The 27,563-nt window shown below is 48.6% G+C and overlaps 1 protein-coding gene across 1 annotated transcript in view; it reads left to right on the plus strand.

The window, feature by feature from the left end:
* Positions 1–27,563, plus strand: part of LOC144155589 (uncharacterized) — a 509,077-nt gene that overhangs the window by 394,949 nt on the left and 86,565 nt on the right. The window contains exon 8 of the mRNA XM_077687126.1: positions 26,786–26,889. Within this exon, the coding sequence (XP_077543252.1) occupies positions 26,786–26,889 (104 nt within the window). The remainder of the gene's footprint in view (positions 1–26,785; positions 26,890–27,563) is intronic.

Below are 27,563 nucleotides of genomic sequence, written 5' to 3' on the forward strand. Positions count from 1 at the left end.
ATGTTTTAAAAACGACTAATTTATCATCATCGTCGTCATCAACATCTTTACGTCCACCGATTTCCTATCTTGCGTCAGCCGCATCTGTTCTTTGCCAGGGAATTTTCTTATCTCATTCCTTTACCGAGTTTTCAGACTTCTACGTTTCCTCCCGTCCCGGTCGCCGCCTGTTATTAGCCTACCCGTTGTCAGTCGCCTTCATTACACCGCTCGCCAAATTCGACTTCCTCCACTCAAATTGAGTTAGGAGGCCTTATACGAGAGCTTCATACAAAATCTATGACGCACGTGCAGATCACAATTTTTATTAAAACAGAACTCCTACTTTGACTGCTCTTTAAAGGTAATAGGAGTGCTTGGTCATTCGAGGGCATTGTGGCAAATCAGAGTGTAGTATCTGCCTTGGACCGTAGTGTAGTTACAGAAAATGATACTGAATTCCTCGATATTTTTCATTGCCTGGGAGAATATGTAACGCTCTGTTTGTTCTCCCATGTCATGGAAGTTTTTTTTTTTTTTTTTTTTTTTCAGAACCATTTGCTCGCTGATGACAAGGCTTCGCATAATTAGAAGGTTTAGATTCCCAGCGATTATTCTACTTCAAAAAATACCATTGACAGAGTTCACCCCAGCACACCTTGTTGAGCAATCATTGCTGCAAAACGAGCAACGTAGGACAGTGACGAAAAGGCGCAGCCTATTCCACACAACTCGAAAAATGCAGTAGGCGCTGTGTCATTGCGCAATGTAAACATGAAGTTGTAAATACGATAGTCTTTCTGGGGTTACTCAAACGCGAAAATTTTGATCGGTGTGTCTCCATATCTCCGAGGCACTTTCTTTTTCTTTCCTTTTCTTCGCCTCACAATACTTCTGTCTGTATGCCTCTCTGTCAGTGCAGCCGCCCTACCAAAGTTGAAATAATTCTTGAGCGAGCCTTTTTTATAGGCAAAACATTTTCCATCTAATAAATCTAGACAGCTGCTCATATATTTGTCTAAATTGTTCAGCAAAAAGGTTTATTCGACATATTTGAGGAAGAACGTCAATACATAGGTGTTTGTAGCGTTCTTTTAATTAAAAGTAGATGTGTGCTCGATTTCTGCGAGAGCAAATAAGAAATAGGCCGCGTGTCTGCTCCTTTCGTTGCAAATGTCGACGCAAAACGATAGTCGACTGGCGCCTCTGGCAAGTAAATGCATCCCTTCTCTTTCCTGCTGACCTCTCATGCTGTTATTCTCCTCATTCCTTCCAAGATACTACGCTACAGGTTTGCTCAAGTCAATTTAAATTTACCGTGTTCCACTGCTCCAAGTCGGGCGCCTCGATGCCAGCGCTGCCGTACGGCGGAGACGCGCGTGAATCGAGGCGCCCGACTACAACATTTGTAGAACCACGTTGCTCTACTCGACGAGCGTTCCAAGCGGAACGCGAAACCTACCTAGTGGAACCTTTCGTTACTGTTGCCATTTGATTTTTAAAGACGATAGTCTTTCTTGGGCTACTTAAAACCGGAAATTTTGGTCTATCTGTATGTCTGTCTGTCTGTAACTCGATTCAGCCACCCGGCCAAAGTAAAATGCTTACTGTGCAATAGTCTTATATACTCACAGCCAAATGTAAACGTCTAAGCCCGGTTTATACGTTCATACTTGTCAAGTTTGTTGAACAAGAACAAGACATTACGCAAATGTAAGATAGGAAATTAGTACACAAGGGATATTTACAGTGTTCCTTTATTAAAAAAATCCTGGATGTTTGGTTTTTCGATAGCAAATGATATTCTGCATCTACTGCAGAACAACGCGTACCGCCTGCAGTTGCCCGCGCCACCTCCTGCCGGCATATGAGAAATCACGCGGCAACAGCAACGAAAGGTTCCACTAGCTAGGTTTCACGTTCTGCTTGGAACGCACGTGGAGTACGGCCACGCGGTTCTATAAACCTTGTAGTCGGCCGCATCGATTCACGCGCGTCTCCGCCGTACTGCAGCGCTGGCATCGAGGAACCCGGCCTGTAATAGTGGAACGCGGTAAATTCAAATCGCCTTGAGCGAACTTCGAGTGTGTTTACCTTGGGATGAGTGCGACGGAACAGGAACAGCATGAGAGGTGAGCGGGAAAGCGAAGGGGGCATTTCTTTGGCAAATGTCTACAAAGACTATCGTCTTTTGACGACATTTGCAACGAAAGGAGCAGATACGCGGCCAATTTTTTTTTAATTCCATCAGGTAGCGCGGGCAACAGCAGGCGAGGGTTTTTGCAGTTGATGTAGTATTTTATTTGATATCGCAAAAAGCAGGCATCCGTAAATTTTTTAATAAAGGAGCACTGCAATTATCACTCATGTATTGATTTTCTGCCTTATATTTGCGTAAAGTCTTGTTCAACAATGTTGACAAGTATGAACATTAACACTAGACTTAGACGTTTAAATTTGGCTGTGAGTATTATTATAAGACTATTGCGAAGCACATGTGTTGCTTTGGCCGGCTGGCTGAATCGAATGACAGACAGACAGACAGACAGACAGACAGACAGACAGACAGACCAAAATTTCTGGGTTTAAGTAGCCCAAGAAAGACTATCGTCTTTAAAAAAAACATGCGTTGAAGACAATGTTTTAACCACACAATACAAACAAGGCTGGCGCCCACGCCTTGCGGTCGTAACTCGAGCGCCAAGTCCCAAGAGACGGCCCGCCAGTAATTCGAAGGCGGAAAAAATGAACACCGCAGACCTCCAATGAGAGGACCGAGGCAGGAGGGACTCAAGAGTGTGACAGGGGGGGGGGGGGGGGGGGGATGAGACACGAAAGGCAGTTACGAGGCACGGGCGGCAGAAGACCATCGTCTTTCGACGACATTTGCAGCGACGCAAGCAGATGCGCGGCCAATTTTTCTGTTGCGTGACGTCAGAGCGAAGATAACATTTTTCCAGTTAAATCGTGAATTACGAATCGTTACTTGAGAAATTTGTTCCGTTGGGCGCACCCATTCATGTGTAATATGGCAAAGCAGACCAGCATAATTTTTAAAGACGAGGGTCTTTCTTGGTCAACTTAAACGCGAAAATTTTGGTCTATCTCGCTTGTCTGTCTGTCCCCCAACTCCGCCGCTCGTAAAACTTAAGTTAAAATGTGTTCTTGAACAAGAAGTCTATCCAGACAAAACTTTTCGAAACCACTAATTCTGGAAACACGCTTCATACTTGAAAACACTTTGCAGCAAAAAGCAAACATTAGTTATGTTTTGTGCAAAACATCAATACTATAGTATTTGCAGTGTTCTTTGATTAAAAGTACATGGCTGCTTAATTTTTGCGATATAAAATTAAAAATACGCCCAAAAATACCCAAAATACCCCAAATACTCAAAAACACAAGAAGCTCTCGCCCCCGGCACTAGACCTCGTGGCGACATTCCAAGAAGTCGAACAATAATGACAGGTTCCAGTAGATGATGGTCGAGCAGTAGAACGGAGAAAAATTGAACTTACTTGATCAAACCTGCACCGTGTCCATCGCGGAAAGAGAGAGATGGGGGGGTAAGAGCGTGAGAGGTAGGCGGCGAGAGAAGACGTGGCAGGGGCGGCAGGAGGCATTTGCAGCGAAGTGAGCAGATACGCGGCCAATTTTTTTAGTGTGTGCATTTGACAAATTTCCCCCATTAGGCGCAACAAATCAGGTGCAATGCGACAAAGAAGATCAACAGAGTTTTTTTAGAGTGTATGTCAGCATTTCAATAGCTCTATAAAGGATGCATACGCAACAAGTCAGGCGAGAAGTTCCTTCGTTTGGTGAAGTATTGTGAGACCGCCCGTGTTTCTCTGTTTTCCCAACTTTTCGCCATCTATGGAGAAAAATTGGGTTCTCTCATACGTTAGGCCTTATCTGGAGATATCACAATTAAGGGTCCGTTAGGCCCCAAACTACGAATCCGCAAATGAAGTCTATTCAAATGACTGCGGTCGTATGTGGCGTAGCCATGCGAGGCTCAAGAGCTGTCGGCGACCTAAGCACCCCTCTTCCTGAATCTCCGTACTGGCCAGCGTCTTCACGGGCACGAGGACGCGGGTTCGATTCCCGGCCGCGGCGGCCGCTTTTCTGATGGAGGCGAAAAGCAAAAACGCCCGTGTGTAAGAGATTTCGGCGCGTATTAAAGATCCCCAGGTGGTCAATATAATCCGGAGCCCTCCACTACGGCGCACCTCATCGCCTGCGTTGCGTCGGCGCATTAAACCCTACAATCATCATCAGCGCCTTCACAGGTTTCGTCGCACAGATCGGGGTTCATCCCCGCTATGCCCGACTTGTCACATCAATGCGGACGTTTCAAAAGTCATTTGAACTTTTCCCTGCCGTTTGGCAACGGTGTTGACGTTTTCCGCAAAACTGTAACAACCTGTTTTTCTCCCAGTGTTGCATAATAGTCAATCACTATAATAAACGCGGCTGGCTGTTGGATAAAAAAAGATGTTGGGCAAGCTGGTGCATTATGATCGAAAAAATAGAGCGCGACTTAGACAACGACATCAGGGAGAACAGGACAAGCGCCCACCGCAACTAGTATTTATTTGAAACATCGTGTCGTATTTATACAGGTATTATCACTGGGAGCATGCGCACTGGAATACGCTATGCAGAAAGAACCCAGAGGAAGATTGCTCAATGCATGTTAAAACGCTTAATCAAATAAAATAATTTTAATCATTCGACAGCAATCAATCAACAATTTAAATAGATCAATCAATCAACCAACCCTTCCCTAGAATTACCATGCCGGCAATTTAGAATTTACCCACAGAGTGGGATTGACCAAGGCGTTATAAAACGACTAGTTAGGTGAATGACCTAAATGAATTAATTGCAGTCAATCAGTCAATGAATCAATTACTAAGTCTGAGTAACAAATAATTTAAATTCATAGAATATTCAGCTGGCGCTGGAATTTGCTGCAACCATGTGTGGTCGTCTTTTTTTTTTTTAGTTTCATTAAATAATTCCTAGGTGTTTTAGGAACGGCCTCGTGTTGTCGTTATAACTAGGTGCCAAAAAGGTTAGAAATAGGTTGAAAAGATCCCTCCAGCCTGTTTTGTGTTCGAGCATTTCTTGTTTTCCAAAAGTGTGCACAGCAAAGAAAAAAAAAAAGGTCTGCGATGGCGTCATATGCCGGGCAGTTTGAACCTGCCTTGTGCACTTGTTATCCGTAGTTTATCAGCACGGAGCGAGAACAAGTGTTTATCCGTGTGTCCTCGTGTCAACGTAAGGCCAGAAAAACAAACGTCGTCTTTTTTTATTTTTTAGTTTCATTAATAATTCCTAAGTGTATTAGGAACTGCCTCATGTTGCCGTTATAACTAGGTGCCAAAATGGTTAGAAATACGTTATCAGCACGGAGCAAGAACAAGTGTTTATCAGTGTGTCGTAGTGTCAACGTGCGGCCAGAAAACAAGCGTAGTCTTTTTTATTTTTTAGTTTCATTAATAATTCCTAGGTGTATTAGGAATGGTCTCGTGTTGCCGTTATAACTAGGTGCCAAGAAGGTTAGAAATACGTTATCAGCACGGAGCAAGAACAAGTGTTTATCAGTGTGTCGCCGTGTCAACGTACGGCCCGAAAAACAAGCCGGCAGACCAATATTATCGGTGCTGGCGGAGGCTGCGACCGAAGCGACGCCGAGGAAGAAGATGTGAATGTGGGCAGCAGAGCACGGGGGCTCGTGGCGGCGCACGATGCTATCGGTGCTCCCGTGGCTGTTCCATTTGGTTGTTCAGCTGCCCAACCTTGGTAACGCTATCTTGGCGAGATCGCAGATGGACAAGGAAGCGTACTGCCGCACCGTGTCCAAGCTCCAGTCCAGGATCCAGCGCCTGGAAGAGAATCTGGAGAACTCGCGCCTCGAGGCCGCCCAGAAGAGCGCCATGCTCAAGGAACTTCGCCAGCTGTGCGTCGAGAAGGACGACCAGCTGCGCAGGGACCTCGAAGAAGTGAACGAGATCCGCAAGGACTTCGAGGAGCTCAAGCGGCTCTACGCCGAACGGTGCCGCCGCAGGCTGTGCACCATCATGTAGTTGCCCAGCCCCGCGTCCGCCGGAGAACCTGCCCCGCCCACACTCCCCTCCTCTTCCTTCACTCCCACTGCTCGCTGTCTCCCGGATGGCCCGAAATTCGGCCGCCGCGTCCCCTCGGAGCTGGAATGGACTTCATGGCTTCACGCGACAGGGCGAAGGCTGCGCTGTCGGCCATCGCGACGTCGACTCCGGCGAGAGACAGGTGACAGGCACCCTCTCTGAGCCGCTGCTGCCAGAGCCGCTCTTTTCACGCCCGCAGTGTGGACACTGTTCTCGGAAGCCAATCACGTGTGGTTGCGTTCACGCTCTCATGCTCGCTTTTGTATTGGCGCTCGGTGCTCCGTAATTGGCGCGCCAATTTGCATAAAATTAGGAAACCGGCGGCAACACCACCGAGCGGTGGCACTTCTCAGCAGGGAACTAAGAATATTGTGTGTGTGACTTTCCTTTATTTTGCAAATACAGTTTTTCATGTCTCATGACTGTTCGCTTCCTTGCCATAGCTAAGCACGCTTTAAGCTCATACGGTAGCTACATATAGGCATGTCGTGTTCACGTCATCGGGTTCGCAGGGGGTCATGCTGTGGCAACACTAGTACGGTCGCACATTAATGAAAGCCCGCTGCGTCCTCTACAAGTATCACTTGTGTTCCCTCCGGTGTCTCGTGCACAGCTTACGTGCTGTCCTCAATATTGTGTCCTCGTCAGGAACACTTTGAGCCAGCTTTCAGGTTTACCTGGCTACGTATCCCGCATTGTAAAACCTTTGAGCCCTGAAGTATCGCGGATTGAGCGTACGGTACATTGGCGCGCACATCAAATTTTGCTAATCCTTAAAAGCGAAATTTGGGGTATAAAAAAACAGATGTCACAATAGCCTACTGTATTTGATACCTTCACAACTGGCGTGCACGGGGCTTTTGTTTTTGTCGTAAAACAGCAACAATGAAGCAACAACTGCAACTACATCTCGCTGACTTTAAAATATTCAGTTTTCTGAACAAAGGGGGCACCTGGACCTGAGAGGAGGCTCCGTACATTCCCGTCCAGTTTGATTTACCTTTTAGGAGAAGACCACCGCACCGCCACGAACACCTCGGATCTACCACTCTGCCGAGGGCGTTCCGGCAGAAAGCTTCCGTGCTATTCTTTTTCTAGCAAAAAAGCGCTCCGCAATTTTACCTTGAAAAATGGGCATCGTGCTAGGACGGAAAACCAAAACCCTCAAAAATATTTCCTTCGTACTGCTGAAAGGCGCAGAAGGTCGCGGTAAGTCAGTGCCTCGACTGGTATATGGGGCATATTGAGCGTAATAATACCGATGTTACGTCTACTGTATATAAATTGGTGTTTGGCAGCGTTTGTCGAGAGAAAGCAACGAAAGCGCAATTAATGATTGGTCCGTAATTTTGAAACCAAACTTCAAAATCTTCGCGTATATATTTTTTAAGTTTGCGAATTTTACGAATCGCGAAATTCGTGGAAATTTGGGGTGCGCAATGAAAAAAAAAAAGACAGACGGTTCGACAGCGCCAAGCACTGAATATTGTGTGAAACAAGCAATAGCTCTCGCTCTATGCAAAGTACCGCCGCATGAAATAAAAATCATCATATTGTCCGATTCAATGGCAGTTATATCAGCATTAAATTCCTCTTCCGACTCTCCATTGTACCACGCACTATTATTTTTTGTTCCTAGGCACGTGAAGGAGGTACGCTTGTCTTGGGTCCCTGGCCATACGGACATCAGGGGCAACGAGCTAGCGGACCATTTAGCTAATCTCGCTGTCACAGCTCCCATTCCATTCGGAATACCTAATCTGGCTCTATTTGCATCTTCAAGATTAAGACAATATTGGCATTTAGACGCTACTCGTTCAGACTCACTTTTATCATTTGAAGAGTACCAACATTTAAAGTTCGGGTGGAATGTTCATTTTTGTGGTTCTCGGCAATGCGAGGTGACCTTCACCGAGCTGCGCTGCAGGATTCCAAGGCTTGATTTCTATCTGTTCAGATCAGGACTTTCACCTACGGAACTATGTGTGCGGTACCAGGTCCCTGAAACCATTTAACATTTTTTTCTCGACTGCCGCCGTTTCTCAACAGCTAGGCAACTGCTTTTGACGGACCCAATTGAGCGTTTGGGGTTGACTTTTTCGATTCCACTTATATTATCTATTGGCGCATCAAATTTGGGGTTTGCAAAAAGGGATATCTGTAATTGCATTCAAAATTTTCTTTCTGCTTCAGGTCGTTTGAATTGCTGAAGGGTGCTAATTAATGGGTAATTCGGGTTTTATTCAGAACTAAGTTTCCTTTTACATGCTCTTTCCGGAAATAATTTAGTATTTTGAAGTCCCCACGTATTTCAACAACCGATTTAGCCCTGGCCAATCACCCTTGTGGGTACGTGCCAAAATCTTTGAGGTCATCATCATCATCATCATCACCACATGCATACAGTCATGTTTAAGCTGTTGTCGCGACCGGCGCAGTGACAACCAGCCACGACAGCGTTTGGGCTCGACTGATTTTTATTCCTCCAGCACGAGCGCACGTGAGCGTGCGCCTCGTGGTTCCGCCTTCGTCGTCGTCGTCGTCTCGGCGCGGTGACGGGGAAGGTCTGGCTGGGTCGAAGAGAGGCGAGGTATGCAGGCTTTACGCGGTCAGCGGCGACGACGTCTTGGCGGCCGTTGATGTCGAGGGTGAAAGTCTTGGGGTGCCGCTCGATGACGCGGTATGGGCCATCGAAAGCGGGAGTGAGGGGTCGACGGGCAGCGTCGTGGCGCACGAACACGTGAGTGCAGGAAGAAAGGTCCTGGCTCACGAAGACGGAGTGGTCGCTGCGTTGTCGAGGAAGGACAGGCCGGATTTGCTCGAAAAGGCGACGAAGTTCAGCCACGTAACCGGCGGGGTCCGAAGGACCATCGGCAGGCGGAGGTGTGAGGAGGTCGCCCGGGAGACGAAGAGGGCAGCCATACACCAGCTCGGCAGATGTGCAATGCAGGTCTGCCTTAAAAGCCGAGCGTAGTCCGAGCAAGACGAGGGGAAGGTGGTCGGCCCAGTGTTCCCTTGGCTCGTAGGTGGTGAAAGCTGCCTTGAGTTGGCGGTGTAAACGCTCCACCATCCCGTTGGCAGACGGATGGTAGGAGGTGGTGTGTATGTGGCGTACTCCCAAGATGGCAGCGAGAGCGTTGAACAGGGCTGATTGGAATTGACGCCCGCGATCAGTGGTGACAACAGCGGGGCAGCCGAAACGGGACACCCAACCACCAACAAATGCTTTAGCGACTGTTTCCGCCGTAATATCAGGTATCGGGATTGCCTCTGGCCAGCGCGTGAAGCGGTCGACGCACGTCAACAAGTAGGTGGCGCATCGCGACGGTGGTAGGGGGCCGACCAGGTCAATGTGCACGTGCGCGAAACGGCTGTCCGGTGGATGGAAAGGCGAGGCAGGAGTGACGGTGTGCCTGGTTACTTTGACACGTTGGCACTGGAGGCAGGTGCGTGCCCACCGGCGGACATCTGCATTCATGGAGGGCCAGAACCACCGAGCTGTGACGAGGTGTTGAGTTGCTCGGATGCCGGGGTGACTCTTGCCGTGCAGGGTGTCGAAAACGGCTCGACGAAACGCCGGTGGAACGTAAGGTCGGGAGACGCCGGTTGATGTCTCGCATGTGATTGTGCCTTCGGTAAACGGCAACGGCACATCTGTGAAAGTCAGCGTTGAGGTGTCAGAGCGGCGTTGCTGGAGCTCAGGGTCTTGTTGCTGTGCAGAAGCAAGCTGTTCCATGCAAATCGGTTGGGGTGAAGTCGAAAGGGCTTCGACGCGAGACAGCGCGTCAGCAGCAGTGTTGATCGGGCCGCTGACATGGCGGAGATCGACAGTAAACTCCGAGATGAAGGAGAGGTGACGGATCTCACGCGACGAGTACGAGCTGTGGTTGCGCTGGAAAGCGAACGTCAGGGGCTTGTGATCCGTAAGGACGTAGAAGTCCCTGCCTTCCAGGAAATGCCGGAAATGTTTGATGGCAAGGTAGACAGCCAGTAGCTCGCGCCCGAAAGTGCTGTACCTTGTCTCAGCAGATTTCAGCTTCTGGGAGTAGAAACCAAGAGGCTGCCAACCGGAGACGAACTGCTCCACCACAGCACCGACAGCCACGCTGGAGGCGTCGGTGATGAGGCGAAGTTGAGCATCAGCAACGGGGTGTATAAGCATGGCAGCGTCGGAGAGGGCCTTCTTCGCAGCAGAAAAGGCGGACGCTGCTTGCTCGCTCCACTCGAAGTGTTCTGCAGTGCCTGTCTTGGTGGCCAGCAGATCAGTGAGGGGCTGGACTAGTTCGGTACAGTTGGGAATGAACCGCCGATAGAAGTTCAGCAGGCCCAAGAACTCTATAAGCTTCTTAATTGAGGTGGGCTGTGGAAAGTCCTGGATGGCCTTCACCTTGGTGTCGAGAGGTCTGATGCCCTGTGGAGTGACCAAGTGGCCCAGGAACTCGATGGTCTGCACGCCGAAGACACACTTTTTGGGGTTGATGACGAAGCCATATTCGTCAAGCCGAGTGAAAAGGGCTCGCAAGTGCACTTCGTGCTCGTATGGTGATGAGCTTGCGATGAAGAGGTCGTCGAGGTAGGCAAAGACAAAGTCTAAACCGCGGGTAACCTCGTCGATGGCACGTTGAAAGGTCTGGGCGGCGTTACGCAGGCCGAAAGGCATGCGGACATATTCGAAGAGACCCAATTGTGTAATGATGGCAGTCTTCGGTATGTCTGCTGGCTCCACAGGTATCTGGTGATAAGCTTTGACTAAGTCCACCTTGCTGAATATCTTGCAGCCTGCCAGATTCGCGGTGAAGTCCTGCAAATGAGGGAGCGGGTACCGGTCCGGCACGGTGATCGCATTGAGGGCACGGTAGTCACCGCATGGCCTCCAGTCACCGGGGTCCTTTTTGGGTACCATATGCAGGGCTGACGCGTAGTTGCTCGAGGATGGACGGACAATTCCCAGTTCCAGCATGTGCTCGAACTCCCGGCGAGCAATGGCATAACGTGATCCGGCGAGACGACGCGCTCGAGCGAAGACAGGGGGTCCCTTCATGACGATGTGGTGGGTGATGGTGTGCTTCACCGGGGACTCTCCCGTGTGGGGTCTTGTGATCGCAGGAAAATCGGCAAGTATCTTCTCGTACACAGAAGATGGCACAAAGGCTCGAAGTCCGGTCGCCGTGGCAGAGGAGAGAATGCCATGTACTGAAAGGCTCGTCGTCATGTCCACGAGGCGTCGAGAGTGCACGTCCACGGCCAGGTTGTAGAAAGCCAGGAAATCAGCACCGAGAATGGGCTGCTTGATGTCAGCAATTGTGAAAAGCCACCGGAAGGTGCGACGTAGGCCAAAATTGACTGTGAGCGACCGCTGGCCGTAGGTGTTGATCGGCGAGTTGTTGACGGCGATTAACGGGGAGGTCATTTCTCGGTGTCGTCGGTCTAGCGAAGAGGCCGGTATGACGCTGACCTCTGCTCCCGTATCGACCAAGAAGCGGTGGCCGGCAACCTTGTCGGTGACGTAGAAGAGGCGGCTGACTGCATGACCGGGTTCACTTGCCGCCGCCAGTGTCCGGTCTCCTAGTTTCCCGTCCATGAGCAAGGCTGGCTGCACTTGCGGGCGGCAGTGCCGAAGGTACGGTGATACCAACAGACGCCCGAAGGGCCAGCCTCACCGCGTGTTGCGGAGGAGCCATGTTGAGAACGGGACGGGGATGGGGAGTACCGTCGGTCGCGGGATGCACGTCGGCGTCGGTGCAAGAGGGGTGCGAGGGATGACAGCTGATGGCTCAGTTCATCAATGCGGCTCTCAAGTCGACCAAGCCTGGAGTCGTCCCTTGAGGTGGAGGGCGTATCGACGACTGCGGCGATGCTTGGGGACCGGGAATAGTCCGCGATGCGGTCAGCCAATTCCGCGAGTTGGTCGAGTGGCATGTCAGCGGCTGCCGCAAGTACCAATATCATGTTCTGGGGGAGGCGTTGAAGGAAGAGCTCCCGAAGAAGTGGATTGTTGAGGTCCTGGCCATGATCGCCCGATAGCTGCCGCATGCGATGTAGCAACTGCGAGGGTCGCCTGTCACCGAGCTCCTCGGTGTTCAGAAGCTGCTGCAGCCTGCTGCGCTCCGACTCCTACTTGCGTTGGATGATCGCTGCCTTTAGGTGGTCGTACGGCGCTTCAGGATGTGGGGCGTCGAGGATGTCGGCTAGCTCGTCCGCGATGCTGCCTGGCAAGGAGGTCACGACGCTGTTATATTTCGTCTCCTGGCTGGTGATGTGATGCAGACGGAAGCGCGCTTCGACTTGTGTGAACCATGTCCGCGGGTTCCCAGTCCAAAACGGGGGTAGAGTAGCGCTGTGCACAGCCGCGGTTGTAGCGTGAGCAGGCGGAGCTGCTTCGTGGGCGGGCGTATGTGCGCCGGGTTGTAGTTGGCCCGCAGAATCCGGCGAAGCCGAAGGGTCCGACATGGCGCGGTCAGAAGAGGCGAGTTCGGTCCACGTCACCAAATCATGTCGCGACCGGCGCAGTGACAACCAGCCACGACAGCGTTTGGGCTCGAACTGATTTTTATTCCTCCAGCACGAGCGCACGTGAGCGTGCGCCTCGTGGTTCCGCCTTCGTCGTCGTCGTCGTCTCGGCGCGGTGGACACGCGCCGCTACACTGTTATCCAATATCGCACGGCAGGTATGCAACACTTCGGTAGGTTTTAGAGTACCCAGACAGGATTCAGAGTATGGGCACAGATTTCTTGGGGTCGATGCTCCTTGCACTTGCGCTCTAAGGTATTGTTTAGTCGATTCATTGATTTCTTGGTGCACGCCCCAGGAAGCACCGTGGGCGGCAGTGTCTGTTGCAGGGCGCACTGCAGCAGAATACATTTCTGCTTGTAAAGCGCTGCCCAAAACAACACCCCGGGCATGTGTTATGTGTTTCGACTCATTTGCTAGAATAACAGAAGCAAGTGCATGGTATGCGTCGGAGCTTAGGCCTAAGGTTTTGGTTTGAGGCCTAAAGACGTCAGCCGGTATCCACAGTTTGACGTACAGGGAGTGCTTTACCCAATGGGGTATACCGGTTGACGACGTTACACCTAAAGTTCTTTGTTCATGCTTAACGCTAGGTAACGCTGAAGTTGAGGCTGACGACGTGCCATGCAACTTGCGGACGCCGGGTGGTGATTTTGGACCTTTGCAAAAGCGAGTTATAAACAAGAAAATACGGGTGGCATCATGAACGAGGCTTCATCCCGTTCACACAAAATATGCCGAAGTACGCTAACGGGGTTTTCGCTCTAAACTGTGGTTTCACATATATCTGTTGGTTGTAGCAAAGGTAGCCAGGCAGGCATACACCACGGGCACAGATAAGAACCTGGCGCTATTCCTGCGTATCCACTGAAGCCCAAGCAATCATCGATTTCTTCACGTGTGATATCCAGCATGCTTTCAATGGTCCAACAACAAAAACCCAACTGAGTATTTGATTGATTCTCGGGTTTAATGCGCCGACGCAACGCAGGCGATGAGGCGCGCCGTAGTGGAGGGCTCCGGATTAATTTTGACCCCCTGGGGATCTTTATCGTGCGCCGAAATCTCGTACACACGGGCGTTTTTGCTTTTCGCCTCCATCAGAAAAGCGGCCGCCGCGGCCGGGAATCGAACCCGCGACCTCGTGCTCAGCAGCGCAACGCCTTAGCCACTGAGCCACCGCGGCGGGTAACCCGACTGAGTATTCATAAGAGCAGTGGAAGTCGTTCATTTGTGTATTGCGAACCATGGCTATATTGAATGTGGTTGTTGTTGTTGTTGTTGTTGTTGTTGTTGTTGTTGTTGTTGTTGTTGTTGTTCCTCTTGTAGTCGCACATACCCACGTGGGGGATTGACCAAAAAAACGGGGTGGCTTTTTGGGGCTAAAGCGCCCACCTCATGGCCCTATATAATCAGCCTGTAGGAATTGGGGAAACGGTTACCGAATTATATACTAGATATAAAGAAGAATCAGTGAATTATGTCATTTTTGGGGAAAAAGGCTAAAAAATTTTGACCGGGTTAGCAGGACATGCGCCTGATCTCTGATATGTACGCGTGAATGGCCGCAATAATCCCTCTATGACAAAACCCCAGGGATGTGGCCCCGAACGAAAGAAGCACCGGCATCGACAGAGGAAGGCCAATACGTTGAATTGGTGCGGCTAGATACCGTTTCCAAATGAAAGAAAAACCGCGGCAGTAAAGGAAAAAGTGTTCAATTGTTTCAATTTCACCGCAAGCAGCACAAAGACCGGAGGAGGTGAGACCAGCGCGATGCAAATAAAAATTAAGCTGCGGTATTCTGCATCTGATGCCGATTAAAGTGACCTCACACTGGCGGGACTCACAAAATCTCGCATTCCAAGTGTGAGCAAGATGGGCATAGTCATCCAAGCCTGTGATCGTACCTTCCTGTGTCTTCCCTAGCCGTATATATCTGCGGAACCTTGCTCGCGCCAGGAGAAATGGGGTAGGGCGGAGGTCCACCGTAGGGCCATCTAAAACGGAACCGGCCAAAGAGTCAGCCGTTTCATTGAGCCATAGGCCCCTGTGCCCTGGGACCCAGATGAACCGGATGTCGCGTAAATGGAGAGGCACAAGGCGGTTGAAGGTACGGATAAGTAATGAATTTTTTGGAGATGTTATCGCGGTACAAACCGACAGGGAATCAGAAATAATAGCAACATTTAAATATTGTGGAGGTAATTTTTTAAGGCCATAGCTATTGCAAAAAACTCAGCTACGAATATAGGAGTAAAGTCAGGTAAACGATAAGAAAATGACCAATTAAGTAGTGGGCTGAAAATTCTCACGCCCGCCCTCTCCGCACGTTGCGATGCATCTGTTGCCACTACCACATGTGAGCGCAAGTTCCCCAGATGCTGATCCAGCAAACCCATTACCATCCGTGGGGATAGCAGTTTGGCGTTATGGGGGAATACGTTATTGAGGGACATAGGAGCAGGTACGACTTCAGGTAACATCGGAAGAATTTCCGGAAGACTGATGTTGAGCGGTGAAAGCAAGCTTTGGGCATACACACATTGAGGACGATTGTATCGAGCCAATGAATAGTTAAAAAACAATGCTGGCTGAGCCACCATCAATGACAAAGGTTTGCTCAGAGGAGACTCGAAGATTCCCATCATAGTCTGCACTGTTAAAAGTTTAAATCGAGACTCCAGACACGGCAAGCGAGCCTCTAAATACAGAATGTTGTTTGCCACATATTGCGGAAGGCCGAGGCACAATCTCAGTGCTCGTCGCTCCAAAAGAATAAGAGGACGGAGTTTGTACGCTGCTGCACCCGAAAAGAGGACACACCCAAATTCTAAAATGGGTCTTACATAACCACCGTATATAAAGAGTAAGGTGTCCCTCCGCATGCCAATTTTGATGTTGCTAACTCTACGCAACAATGCTATAGCTCTTTCCCCTTTTGTCGAAATGTGGTTTATGTGCAGGCGCCAATCGAGCGTACTGTCATAGATAATACCCAAGTACTTCAGAGCAGTCACCTGAGGAATGTTCTTCTCGCGATAACTCAAACAAAGGTTAACAGGAGTGGATAACGGAAACACCAGGACCGCGCATTTAGCGATGTTAATGGACAAATTCACGCCTGTAATCCACCTCTCGATAGAACCCAGATATGCCTGTAATTGTTCATATAGATCGTGAATATTCCGCGCAGCAGAAAAGAAGGCTATGTCATCAGCATATACATAAGAGCAAACTGTCTGATTGATTGGAATAGAAGTCAGCAATATATTAAAAAGGATAGGAGAAAGAACCGATCCTTGCGGAACACCCCTTGTTTGCTGTCGAGTCGATGAATTAAAACCATTTTGGGAACAAAAAAATTGACGACTGATTAAAAATTGTTGTATCCAGGAAATGATGTATTTGGGAAGACCACAATCCTTGAGTTTGGCAATCAGGATGCTATACTCCACGCTGTCATATGCTTTGGCCACGTCCAGTGTGGCCAGCGCGCAAACCTGCTTACTTCTGCGGGAAAATTGTATTCTGCTCTCCAAGTCAACGTGAGCTGACCAAATAGAGCAGCCTGGGCGAAAGCCGATTTGATGAGGACTAAGGATATTTTCCTTAGAGAGGAAGCGGAGTAAACGGCCATGTAAAATTCTCTCCACCAACTTGACCAAGTTGCTAGTCAGAGCGATTGGACGAATGTTGTCCGGGATAGTTCCTAGACTGGGGTTTTTTAGCAGAGTAACAATTTTCGCAATTTTCAATCTGCGGGGATCCATGATTTTTCTAAGGAAGTATTGAAGATATTTAACAGAGCCTCAGGTGATTCCTGAAAGAGGAGCTTTATGCAGGCGGTAGCGATACCATCGGGCCCTGGAGAGGAGTCAGGGAGACGCATGATGTAGGCCTCCATCGTTACCGCGGAAAAGACTGAACCTGGGTCTATTTCAAGTATAATAGAAGGAAGGGCTGCAGTAAACCTTTTTTGTAATTCCACAGAGATCTGTTCGAGGTAATCTAAAATTTCCTCCGGCTTCTCTACAACTGAAACAACTGTACTTGGATTACCAGTACTTTTACGGCTGCGCAGGAATGCAAACAACGCACGCCGGTTTTTCTTTTCTGAAAGCGCGAAAAAGCGACTTTTATGGAACTCCTCCTTCGCCACAGATATAGTCCGGCGGAAAATAGCGGAGTAATATTTGAAATTCACCCAGTTATCAGGGCTTTGATTGTGTATAAATTTCTTCCATGCCGCCTTTCTACGACGATAATCCCTGGCGCAGTCCTGATTTCACCAAGGACTGCCTCCGTCTTTTTTGGTTGAAGAAACAATAAATTGTTAGTTTTTTAGTGAGCTTTTTAGTACGGTTGTTACCTCCAGAGCCCTCGTTTCCGCAGGGTCCTTAGATAGAGAGGAGAGGGATGAGCGTAGTTTTTGTTGCATTACCTGATAGTTTATTAAAGTGCGCACTACACGATTTGGTGCGCTCGGGGAGACTGCTACATTAAAAACAATGGTACATGCTCGCTACTCAAGGGGCAGTCAATGGCACTCCATGAAGAAATTAATCCGCCCTTTGCAAACGTTAAATCCAAAAACTGAATGCGTTTGACCCCTGAAGAATGTCGCATTGCCCGAGTTGAAGCAGACCCAGTTATTTTCTGCTGTCCAATCCAATAAACGGCAGCCGCTCATGTCTATTTTGAAACCCTAACTAACATGATGGGAATTAAAGCCTCCTGCAACTGTGACGTTTTGCTGACAGGACGACATGGCCAAATCAAGAGGATTGGTGGTAAGCACGCCGTTAGGGAAATAAGCATTAAGTAACGAGAAGGGCACACACCCAGGGAGGAAGATATCAATGGCCATGAGTTGACGCTCTGATGAGAGGTACTGGAAGGACGACTTGGCTTTGCGTGTGCATTCGCGTGCATCTGTTCGTGCGCGCGTATGTGTGTGTGTGTGTGAGGGAGGGAGGAAGGGAGGGAGAGTAGAGAGAGCTAGAGCTGTGTGCGCATACTGAATATTGCGCATGAGGTTCGAAATATTCGAACTGACTACGTATACAATATGCACACGCAAACCTTATGCAATTTCATGTTGCATCAGGCTTACTTGCATGCAAAGCGGGTAATATTTTTCGTTGCGTCAGCATGCCTCGTTTTTTCTCGAAAATTAGGGCCCTTCCACGCTCTGGTGGGATTTTCTGTGTTGGGGTTTAGCTATAGTATTGGTTGATCGGTGGATTGTAAGGTTTAACGCGCCGACGCCACACAGGCGATAAGGTGCGCCGTAGTGGAGGGCTCCGTATTAACTCTGACTACCTGGGGATCTTTAACGTGCGCCGAAACCTCGAACACACAGGCGTTTTCGCTTTTCGCTTCCATCAGAAAAGCGGCCGCGGCGGCCGGGTATCGAACCTGAGTCCTTGGGCTCGGCAGCACAACACCTTAGCCACTGAGGGTGTTGTCGCGGAAAGGACCGAGCCGGGACACGAACGGGAGCCGCCGCTTTAATGGGACATGATGGAACACTAATGTGCTATGATGATGATAATTCGAGAGGTATGTTGCTGGGGCCACTTCTTCCTCCTCGCTACTATTTCCAACATCCTCCCGACCTCAAAGAAAGGAGGCAAACTATAACATCAAGCACAGCGTTATCGTTTCAATGTTCGGGGTTAACACAAAACCGAGTCGGGGCAGTCCTGTATCAGTCCGGGGTAGCGCCGAGCGCACTTCCTCCGCCACCGGTGCTTGTATCGTCTGCTCAAACGACGGTGTGTAGAGGCGAGCCACGTGAGGTAGTGCACATAGCTCGCTCTGTCAGCGCAACAGTGCAAAGGAAGCTCATCGCGCGGAGAGTTCGCCTGAAGTCGTTGAGACGCCTTGAGGCGGTGTAGGATCTGGCCTGCATATCGTTGTTTGGAATGTTTCCCCGTTTTTCGTCTGGGCACCTTCTTCATTGCCGTTGTGAGAGCGGTTCTTTTTTGCCAGAAAATCCAGAAGATGCCCCTCTTCGGCCTTTCTTCTTGGTGTTTGGTGCTTCTCCCTTTTTCTCCCTGTTTGCGCTTTCGTTGCGTCCTGTATTTATCTTGGGTAGTAGTTTTCGCACGCCCCCTACAATCGGTAACGTTAGCATTCGTTGAAGCCTTTCTGTTCGCGACAACAGGAGATACCGTGTGGGGTAGCCTATTTTGGGTGGCGCGGTCGTTTCCTGTGTCGGATTCGGGTAATTCACTTTTGGGGTTGTGGCAGTTCAAAGTTTCTGGCAGTGCTGAAGGCAATAAACCGCTATTTGTAAAATTACCTGTCTCCAATTCTCGCTTAAGGTCCTGTTCCGGTTCGCCTATCAAGCTTATGCTGGGATTATCGTTGCATGCTTTGTCAGTTACGCTCGTCAGTAATGCCGCTGACCCGCCGACAGACGTGCTCTCACTGTTTGAGCCGTAATCAGGAAACGAAGGTAGGCCTCCATGGTTCAGGTTGCGTCTCATTCGTTCGCGAATCGTGCTTTTTAGAGAGGCTCGAAAATCCTGAATAACTCCTCCTAGCTTCCATTTTGTCGTTACGATGGTGTTTTCCCGGGTTTCGGCACCATGTCGCGGAAAGGACCGAGCCGGGACCACGAACGGGAGCCGCCGCTTTAATGGGACAGGATGGAACCCACGTACAATGATGTCGATTCGAGAGGTATGTTTAAGGGACCGATTCTTCCTCCTTGCCGTGATTTCCAACAGGTGTACTAGAAGAGAGAAATGTGCCGTTCGGGGCTGGTGTAGGGGGTCCCTTTTGCGATGAAAATTTTCGCGCAAGAACTCCTGCTGTAAGCAGCGCCCCTGGTAGCCGTTGCTTACCAAATATCTTTAGAAGTTTTGTTGTTTAAATTTATACTTATTTATCGCTTTGAAACGTTTTGTTTTTTCTATTTTGTGGCATAATGTTTTATAAAACACCGTAAATATTTGTTGAGTTTGGTTTAAAGCTTTTAGGTGGCGCTGGCTGCAACAGGAGTCCTCTGGGGATCAACTGCACTCCATACATTTTTTTTCATCGCAAAAGGGACCCGCGTTCTCCCTTGGTTCGTCCGCCGAACGACACACCTCTATCTTCTAGTACACTGTAACCGTGGTGGGTAGCTATATTGGGGATTTGCTACGTCGAAATGTAAGGACAGTGGCGCGATCCCCACGTTATAGACAAAGGACACGTACGATTGGAGGGTAGAGACAAGGACGCCTTTAGTGCGCCGCACTGGTGCCGCCGAAGAGCGTGTGGCATTGCGCAATGTCAGGGGGGAAAGAGACGCCGTGCGTGGAATGTAGACTCAGGAAATAGGAGGTTGTGGTGTAGAGGAACATAAAGTGGTGCTGTACCATGCTTCACTGTGCGCCCTAGAATGTGGGAAAACCACCTTACATAAACCAGGGTTACACCGATCTCCTCAATGTCGGCTTTATCTCTAAACATGAAGGCATTACCTAGGCAAAACAGCGTAAAAAAAAAAAAAAACAAAGGCAGGGAGAGAGACACGACAAGGACTGCTCTGAATCTCTCTCTTGCTTTTTTTTTTCGCGCTGCTTTGCCTATATTATGTATTAACACGCCAAGTTTTTCACGTTAATAAATGAATTGCTTGGAAGGCATTCTTTCAGGGGCAATACAATCCGTCCTATATCTAAATATGGAGGCCCTAGCGCCTTTGCTTTACTTTTTTGTGATTTTTTTTCTATACGCTGAAACTTGGTCTACGCTCGGGTTATCGACGGAAGCAATTTGCTTCGCTGAAAAAAAATCGCAATAGTACTTAAACTTACTCGCATTATTCCTTCTATTACGGGGTTCTGATACTCTTGAAGTTCTTTTTGAGAAAAAATATCGCTTCTGGTAGGAGATAACTACCTTCTAAGGTACGCACGTACTCCTTGAATCCTATTATCCCTATCGACCCACTTATCTTAAGCGCTAACCACATGGAGCGATTTTGCAAGCGACTTGGAGAGCGACGCGACTAGCGATGAATTACTTTTCGCCGCGGACCAAGTCGCTCATCGAATCGCTCGGTTCTGGGTCGCCAGAAGCAGTCGCTCGCCTCCCGGAAATGGCCTCAGCGACTAGCCAATAGGAGAGCCCCTAGGTAAGCACGCAACCTCCGGTTTTGGAAGAGAACGGGGGGGGGGGGGGGGGGGGGGGGTAGGGGGGGGAGATTTGGCGCGCGGACAAAATCCGCGCAGGCGGCGTTTGCGATGGAGCGGCAAAGAAAGCTTTGCATGGCAAAGCTTGTGTACATGCTGAAGCAGAAGCAAGAAGGCTCCCGCACACGCTGGGTGAGACCCGTGTGGCAAAAACGTCAAGAAAGCGAATTCTTCACGGCGTTCATGTTAGAGCCGAGAGACGAGGCGCAGAAGGAAAAGCGCGCGCTATGCATACCCAAACCAGTTTTAGAGATGCAATGAAGCGCAAAAAGCTACGTAGAAAGGCGTAATACTTTTTAGTCATGTTTTTTTATGACAAATGATAAAAAAAAATGTTTGTAAACAACCAGCGTACCAAGCGCGTTACTATGCGCAGTGCGGCAACATTGAAATCGCCGTCCTCAGTCGCTCGAGCCGTCGCTGTCATGTGGTTGCCTCGGCGAGTGACTTCGGATCAGCGACTGCGGATCCTAGTCGCGTCGCTCGTCGCGTCGCTGGAAAAATCGCTCCATGTGGTTCGCGCTTTAGACCCGAACACACTCCCCCTCATCGCAGATTTCTCAACTAAAAGCGGTGTAGCATGAGCGGTATAGCGTAGGTCTATTCCTGCACCATACCTGATCGTCAACATCGCCTTCTTCGACTTCTCGAGCACCTCTTGCAAGCCTTCCGACACCCTCCTCCACACCCCAAAGCGAACACTGGCTGCAACGTCCCATACCACCCACCTATACATCACTCCGTAGCTTAGAGCCATTGTAACCAATAAAAGTTGATACAACTGTGAAGTTTACAAAATCCTCTACTATTCGAGGAGGCCGACGCCAGATGGTTGGCTGACCTTAGTAAACTGGAACTCTATTTCAAGCAGTACAACGGGATTATAAAAATAATATATCAAAAACATTACTCTGCTGGTTTCCCACAGCGTCAGGGTAGAACAAAAAAAGAGATGCGTTTGATACATATCAGACCTTTTTCGTGAGTTACACGCATGTTTGTTAGGCGCTATGGGTACGTGAATATAAAACGACCATGAGCTTCTTACGAGAGCTGTCATCATCTCTGGCCAATCCCCTTGACTGGATATGTGACAGTCGTGGGTGGATATGTTAGCGTAGCAGCCAAATAGGAATTGGTGAATCAGCTGCGAGCTTCCGATGGCAGCTGTCGCTGGCCATTCCTCCTGAGTGGGTATGCAAAAGTTTTGTGTATTAGAAATGTTGGCGTCGCAGCCACTGGAAATATTGATACTGTTGTATTCACGCCGACAACGCCGACGCCGGGTTTTCGCACAATGGACCACGCAAGGCTGTGCCGCCTCAACACACCCGCAACTGCCAGCCAAACCGACCAAACACTTCGCGCAGAGAGCTTGCTTATACGACCAGCATTAATTTGTTTATTTTCTCTTACCCTCCCTCCCCATTCCTTTCCCCATCGTGACCAGTGGTCATCCTTTTCTATTAAAGGTTCTCTCTCTCTCTCTCCTATAGTGTTTTTTTTTTTTAATTATCGGAAATGGCGGCATTCTGTCCCGTTTATTTTGAGCGAGAAACTTTGTTGTTGCGCCGGCATTTTCTATTTATTCTCGTTCAAAGCTTTGCTGAAGAAATAAAACAAACAAATGGGTTGTTATTCTGAACTTTTTCTTACTTATTATCATCGTGATGTTTAAGCCGCGTATTCAGCGTTAGTCTGGAGGGCGGCAGAGCCTTTTAATCCGACTCCCTCTGGAAAATTAAAATCCTTACCTCGTCCTAAATTAGCTTCGTTAAAGTGTAGGGAGAAGAAAAAAGTGCGTATAAACAGGGGCTGCACCGTGTAGAAATTTTGTAGTTTTTTTACGGGGGCGCATTTTGATTCTATTTGCTTTTTCTATACGTGCGGACTTGGTGTCTTGAGCGCGAAAACAATGACGTTAATCAACAATGTAGCCCGGATAAATTGAACGCTGCGACGCACATCGAAAAAAAAAAAAGCCGAATTGGGCCTTTTTTTTTTCGTTTTGTTTTTTGTGGGTTCGTTTGCTTAAAGTGATCTACGTTTACATAATTATAATGATTAAATTTCGTAACTTCGCCGATTCCGCATTTTTGCAAGGCATTATACTGTTCGAGTTCGGGTACTCGGCAAATGATGCTTGCTCATTAATATTGGTTTAGTATTATAGCATAGGTTGATTCAGACATATGTGTGTGAGAGAGAGAGAGAGAAAGAGAGAGACAGACAGAGAGCGAGAGAGAGAGAAAATACGTTTATTGAGAATTCGAAATGGGCCAGGGGGGCCATAGAAGTGGTCCCTTCTCCAATCAATATGCGGTCTGCGCCACCAGCCGAAACTTGCGCTCATATATATTCCTCAGAAATCTCCAAGAAAACCTGCCGGCGGATGCACACGCAAGCTCAATAGCGGAACAGCGCTTAGAAAAATGTCATCGCTGTCAGACGTCACAGGTATACGGTCGAATTTTCCGAAAACCCGAGAACCAGAAGTGTAAGAACCAGTAAGTGTAAGTGTATTGGGACAGTCGTGGGTTTATTGAAGGAAAGAAGGAGGGAGTTGGGGGATTGAACTTTTCCAGCCGCTTCCCATCTATACTTAGCAGGGGGGGGGGGGGGGGGGGGGCGAAGAAATGCTTAAATATTCAGGTGGTGTTCTAGCACACGAGCACCTCCTTCAGTTACGCTTCTGGTGTAGACATAAATGGTGTATTCACAGCACCCTAAAGAAGAATGTTTGTAAATATCACGTTTCAATTGTTGTTATGAGGATTCTATTAACCCTGATATTGCACTAAATAATATTTTAAAACTTGAGTTTGCCATCGCCGAAGATGCAAACGGCGCACGAATTGTGGCAGCCACCGAAATAAGGTTTGTCCATGCCCACTGTAAGCGGAGGAGGCAGCCACCACGAATAGCTCTTATAGGTGTGCTTGACAATGGCATTCTACTGCTGCTCATGAGTTCGTGAATTCAATTTCCGGCCGCGGTGATGATATCTGCAATGAACGTGAAGTAGTAAACCCATCTGTGCGCTCAAGATCTGTGTGCTATAAGAGGGACGCTGCAATTAGTCCGACGCCCTGCCTTCCGCGCCTGACAGGCAGCAGCAATAATCAACATGCCAAGGGCGCCTCTGTAGGGTTTCCACCGTTTATTTGCAACGCTTGCTTTTGGCAATATAACACTGCAATAAAAAAAAGAAAAACTACCGCTGCTTGTGCAATGAAAGCGATGGAAACCGCGTGAAAGTTTTAGTGAACACGTATATGAGTAAGATATGATGAGCACGGCCCGCGTCCCCTAAGAAATTTCGATGAAGCACTAGTGCTCAACAATGAATCTGCTGATGACCCCTCGCGCATTGACAAACGTGGTAAATGATTAAGACGTTGAAGCCTCACATATTTGCATTCTCTTGATCCTCAAACTTCGCCCCTGGCACGCTTGTTTCAAGCAAGCCTTGTTGTATGCGTGCGCAACCTCGGTGCAGTGCAGGAGAGTGACCACGATAAGGCGTGTGCGCAAAAAGGCCAAAAGGTTTAACCTTTGTGCCCGAGTCAGCTTTTTTTTTCATGGCAGCAAAGGCTGAACGGAAAGAAAGGAGTGCGAGGTGAGGGATCTTCCACTCCACAACAAGGGGTTACCGGACTGCGTGTTTCCAAATGCTTCGCTGCACAGCGCCACACGTGACATGTGTGATGTCACTGCGCGTGCTATTCTATTGAGCTGCTTCTAAAACAATCCCGTCGTTCGGGCTCTGTGGCTTCGAGATAGAGTTCTCTGTTATTGCGCTACCGGCCAGGGTTCGAGCCCCAGCAAGTGTGCTTTAATTTTTTTATCGCAAATTTTTTTTCTAAACTCAATTCTTTTTTTATTGAGGAAGAACTCAATTATGCGTGTTGTTTTTGTTATAAATCGTGATTTGGTATGTTTTAGGTCGCTCTAGGTTCGGTGCGCAGCCTATGACCACACTTAATTAACATTCTGTATCGCGCGAAGACGCTTGTCACGTGGGGCCCTGTGCAGTGAAGCGTTTGGAAATACACTACCAGGCTTAAAAAGTCCCCCCTCCCGCTACGCTAACTAGAGGCGTGCATGGACATTACGAATGGGTTAAAAGGGTATAAAAATGTAGGCTGTGTGCGAAAATACCTTTGCCGTACGATGATATAAAACTTTTCTTCAGTGAAAATAAACTGGCGGAATAAGAGCGAGAAACACGCTGTAGAGTTCAGGACAGGTCCATGTACAAGGACACATCCCGGCCGAATGGCAATGACCACAGCGTGAGGGCATGAGTTGCTAGGGGGGGCAGAGTTTATCTCATTACCTATACGAATAAAAAAATTCGGATGCCTTGTTTCGTTTCTCAGGAACGTTACTAGGTAGGTAGGGTGGCTGTGGCGGGGTATAAAACATTGGAGAAGTTCCTGGACAAGTTTACATGTAAATTTAGGCACTTTCATCTTCTTTAAAAAACAGTGAAGTTCTTGGCAATCACGGCAAAGAGAACACTTTTGTCCAGCTTCGTTTGCCCCACTGGTATTTCAGTTATAATTGACTCTCATTGCCTTGTTGATTGATTTCTGTCGGTTCTGGCACTCTTTGCCCTTGTTGGGCCTGCGCCATTAAACACCAACTATCATCATCATCATCGATTTCTGTCGGTTGCATCAGGTACAGGATATGCTCCAAGCGGTGTGCGTGGCTCCTCGAGGGGCGGGCGTGCGTGTTGGCTTTTGCGGGGTAGCCTCTTTTCATCAGATATTTTAAGCCTATTTCATAGAACGCTGGGGTCACTTTTTTCTTGACATTTTTACCTTTACCTGCTTGGCAGGCAATCTGATTTCACCTTCCTGCCCTCTGGATCATATCTGTTAGACGATAAGGATGACTTCTCGAATAGGTCGGACACGTACGTCTCCTAGCTGCCTCGCTCATTTACGCGAATGAAGACTGGACGTCCTGTGAAGAACTCGAAACATTTAAGATCGGGAGGCCTAAACTGTGCCGTAGGTTTAAGAGGACGCACGGGGCTAAAGACAGTCTGCATCGTGAGTTCTGCGAAACATTGCCTCACTGTGATCCTAGAGCTGGTAAGAACAAAAAAAGGTCGTAACCCGTTTAAACTCGCTTTCTCCAAAAGTACGGCTTCCGATCGAGTCATTCGCGTGTTCCAATTATCGGCAGTAGATGACGCCACTGAACGTCTCCTCAAAATAACGACCATCATAGGAATCCCTATCTAGGAGTACGATGTCACCCCGGTGACTGCGATGCCTTTCGAGACACCTGCCAAGCCTTATTGTCGCTTAGGCAACTTTTCTGAAAATAGCGCAAATTGTTTTCACCGCTGAAGCAGTGCCTGAGAATTCTTTATCTGGGTATATCCGCTACGGCCTTATAGCCGGTGACATTGACTGCGCGCCAAGTGGCAGCGTTGTGCTCACGTGGCTAGCGTGTGCAGGCTTCCGGGCAATCGGGGCGGCGGCAGTCATGAACGCTCGGCCTACAACGCTGCCATGCCGACCTGCGGTTCCCCAGTAGAGGGATAAGCCAGGAGTTCTCACTGAAGAGAAGGCGATGCACAGGACTCAGAGTAATAAAAACATTGACTACATGTCAGAGAAAGCTGCCGTCCATGAACAGCATATGCAATGGGAGGTGCTCGCACGAACACACCCAACGTGCGTGCTCCAGCACCATGATAAATACGAAAATATCAGCCAAGAGGGTTGAGATTTGACGGAGTATTTTTTTTTCCTCATAGGCTAACAGCGGTGAGCACTTCATTTTAACATTTCACTCAACGGTTTATTTAAAAAACATTGTTCTTATCATGCATAGAGCGCTTATTTGTCAAACGCTGCATGACAATCATAAAATAAAAAAAACTTTAACCTTGTTGTAATGTTGTTGCTTTGTCTTTGTTTTTTCAGCGCCGAGTACAAAGACCACCATCACACTTTTTGGATCGGCGGGAACGATCTGCAGTATGAGAATTGTTTCACCTGGGCCGACGGCCAAGAGTTTGAGTACACTCGTAAGTTGCCGTCTTCCTGTTTCACCATCCTTATTTTGCCTATTTCATTTATTTCTTTTCATCACATAGATGAGGGTAGGCCCGGGAAAAAAGCGACTTGCCGTCACTTGCACTCTAACATGCACTCTAACATATTGATTACTACATTTACGTGCACTGAGGGCGCCAAAGACGCAGTAGGCTGTGTCCTTGTTGGGCGTGTTTAAAACCGCAAAGAAGGCACTGTACATCATGCCACTACTACTTCCTTGCCTCTCATACAATGCAAGTTCTAGGTACCGGGGTACTGGCCGTATTTGGTCGCTTGTTGGCCTAGTTTGCTTAGTTTCCCACCACGCTTCAAGCGAGACACACTTTGGTTATGTATGCCGCACAGTTGTAGTTCGCGAGGAAGCCTAGCAGTTATTCTGGCGTGTTAGAATGTTGTATTTGCGAAAAACAGATAGAATGTTGTACTTTTCACAAGGCTCTTCACTCCTCAGCAAAATATCTGCAAGCGTAGGCCAGCTTCTCCGGTTCCGTAGTACGTGCTGACCGGGGATTTAGGTTGCAGAGCGAAAGGGCACGCGGGAAGAGGCAAGGAGTACGCGTCTCTTCTTCTCATTTATGCCCCATCCCTCTCTAGTAAATTTTGGTAAGTATTAAGACGCCTTCTATCGGTCTTTTTTTTTTTT

Source organism: Haemaphysalis longicornis, unplaced genomic scaffold, assembly GCF_048455015.1.
Source record: "Haemaphysalis longicornis isolate Haplotype H1 unplaced genomic scaffold, Haemaphysalis longicornis Haplotype H1 scaffold_1, whole genome shotgun sequence".
NCBI classification, from domain to species: Eukaryota; Metazoa; Arthropoda; class Arachnida; order Ixodida; family Ixodidae; genus Haemaphysalis; species Haemaphysalis longicornis.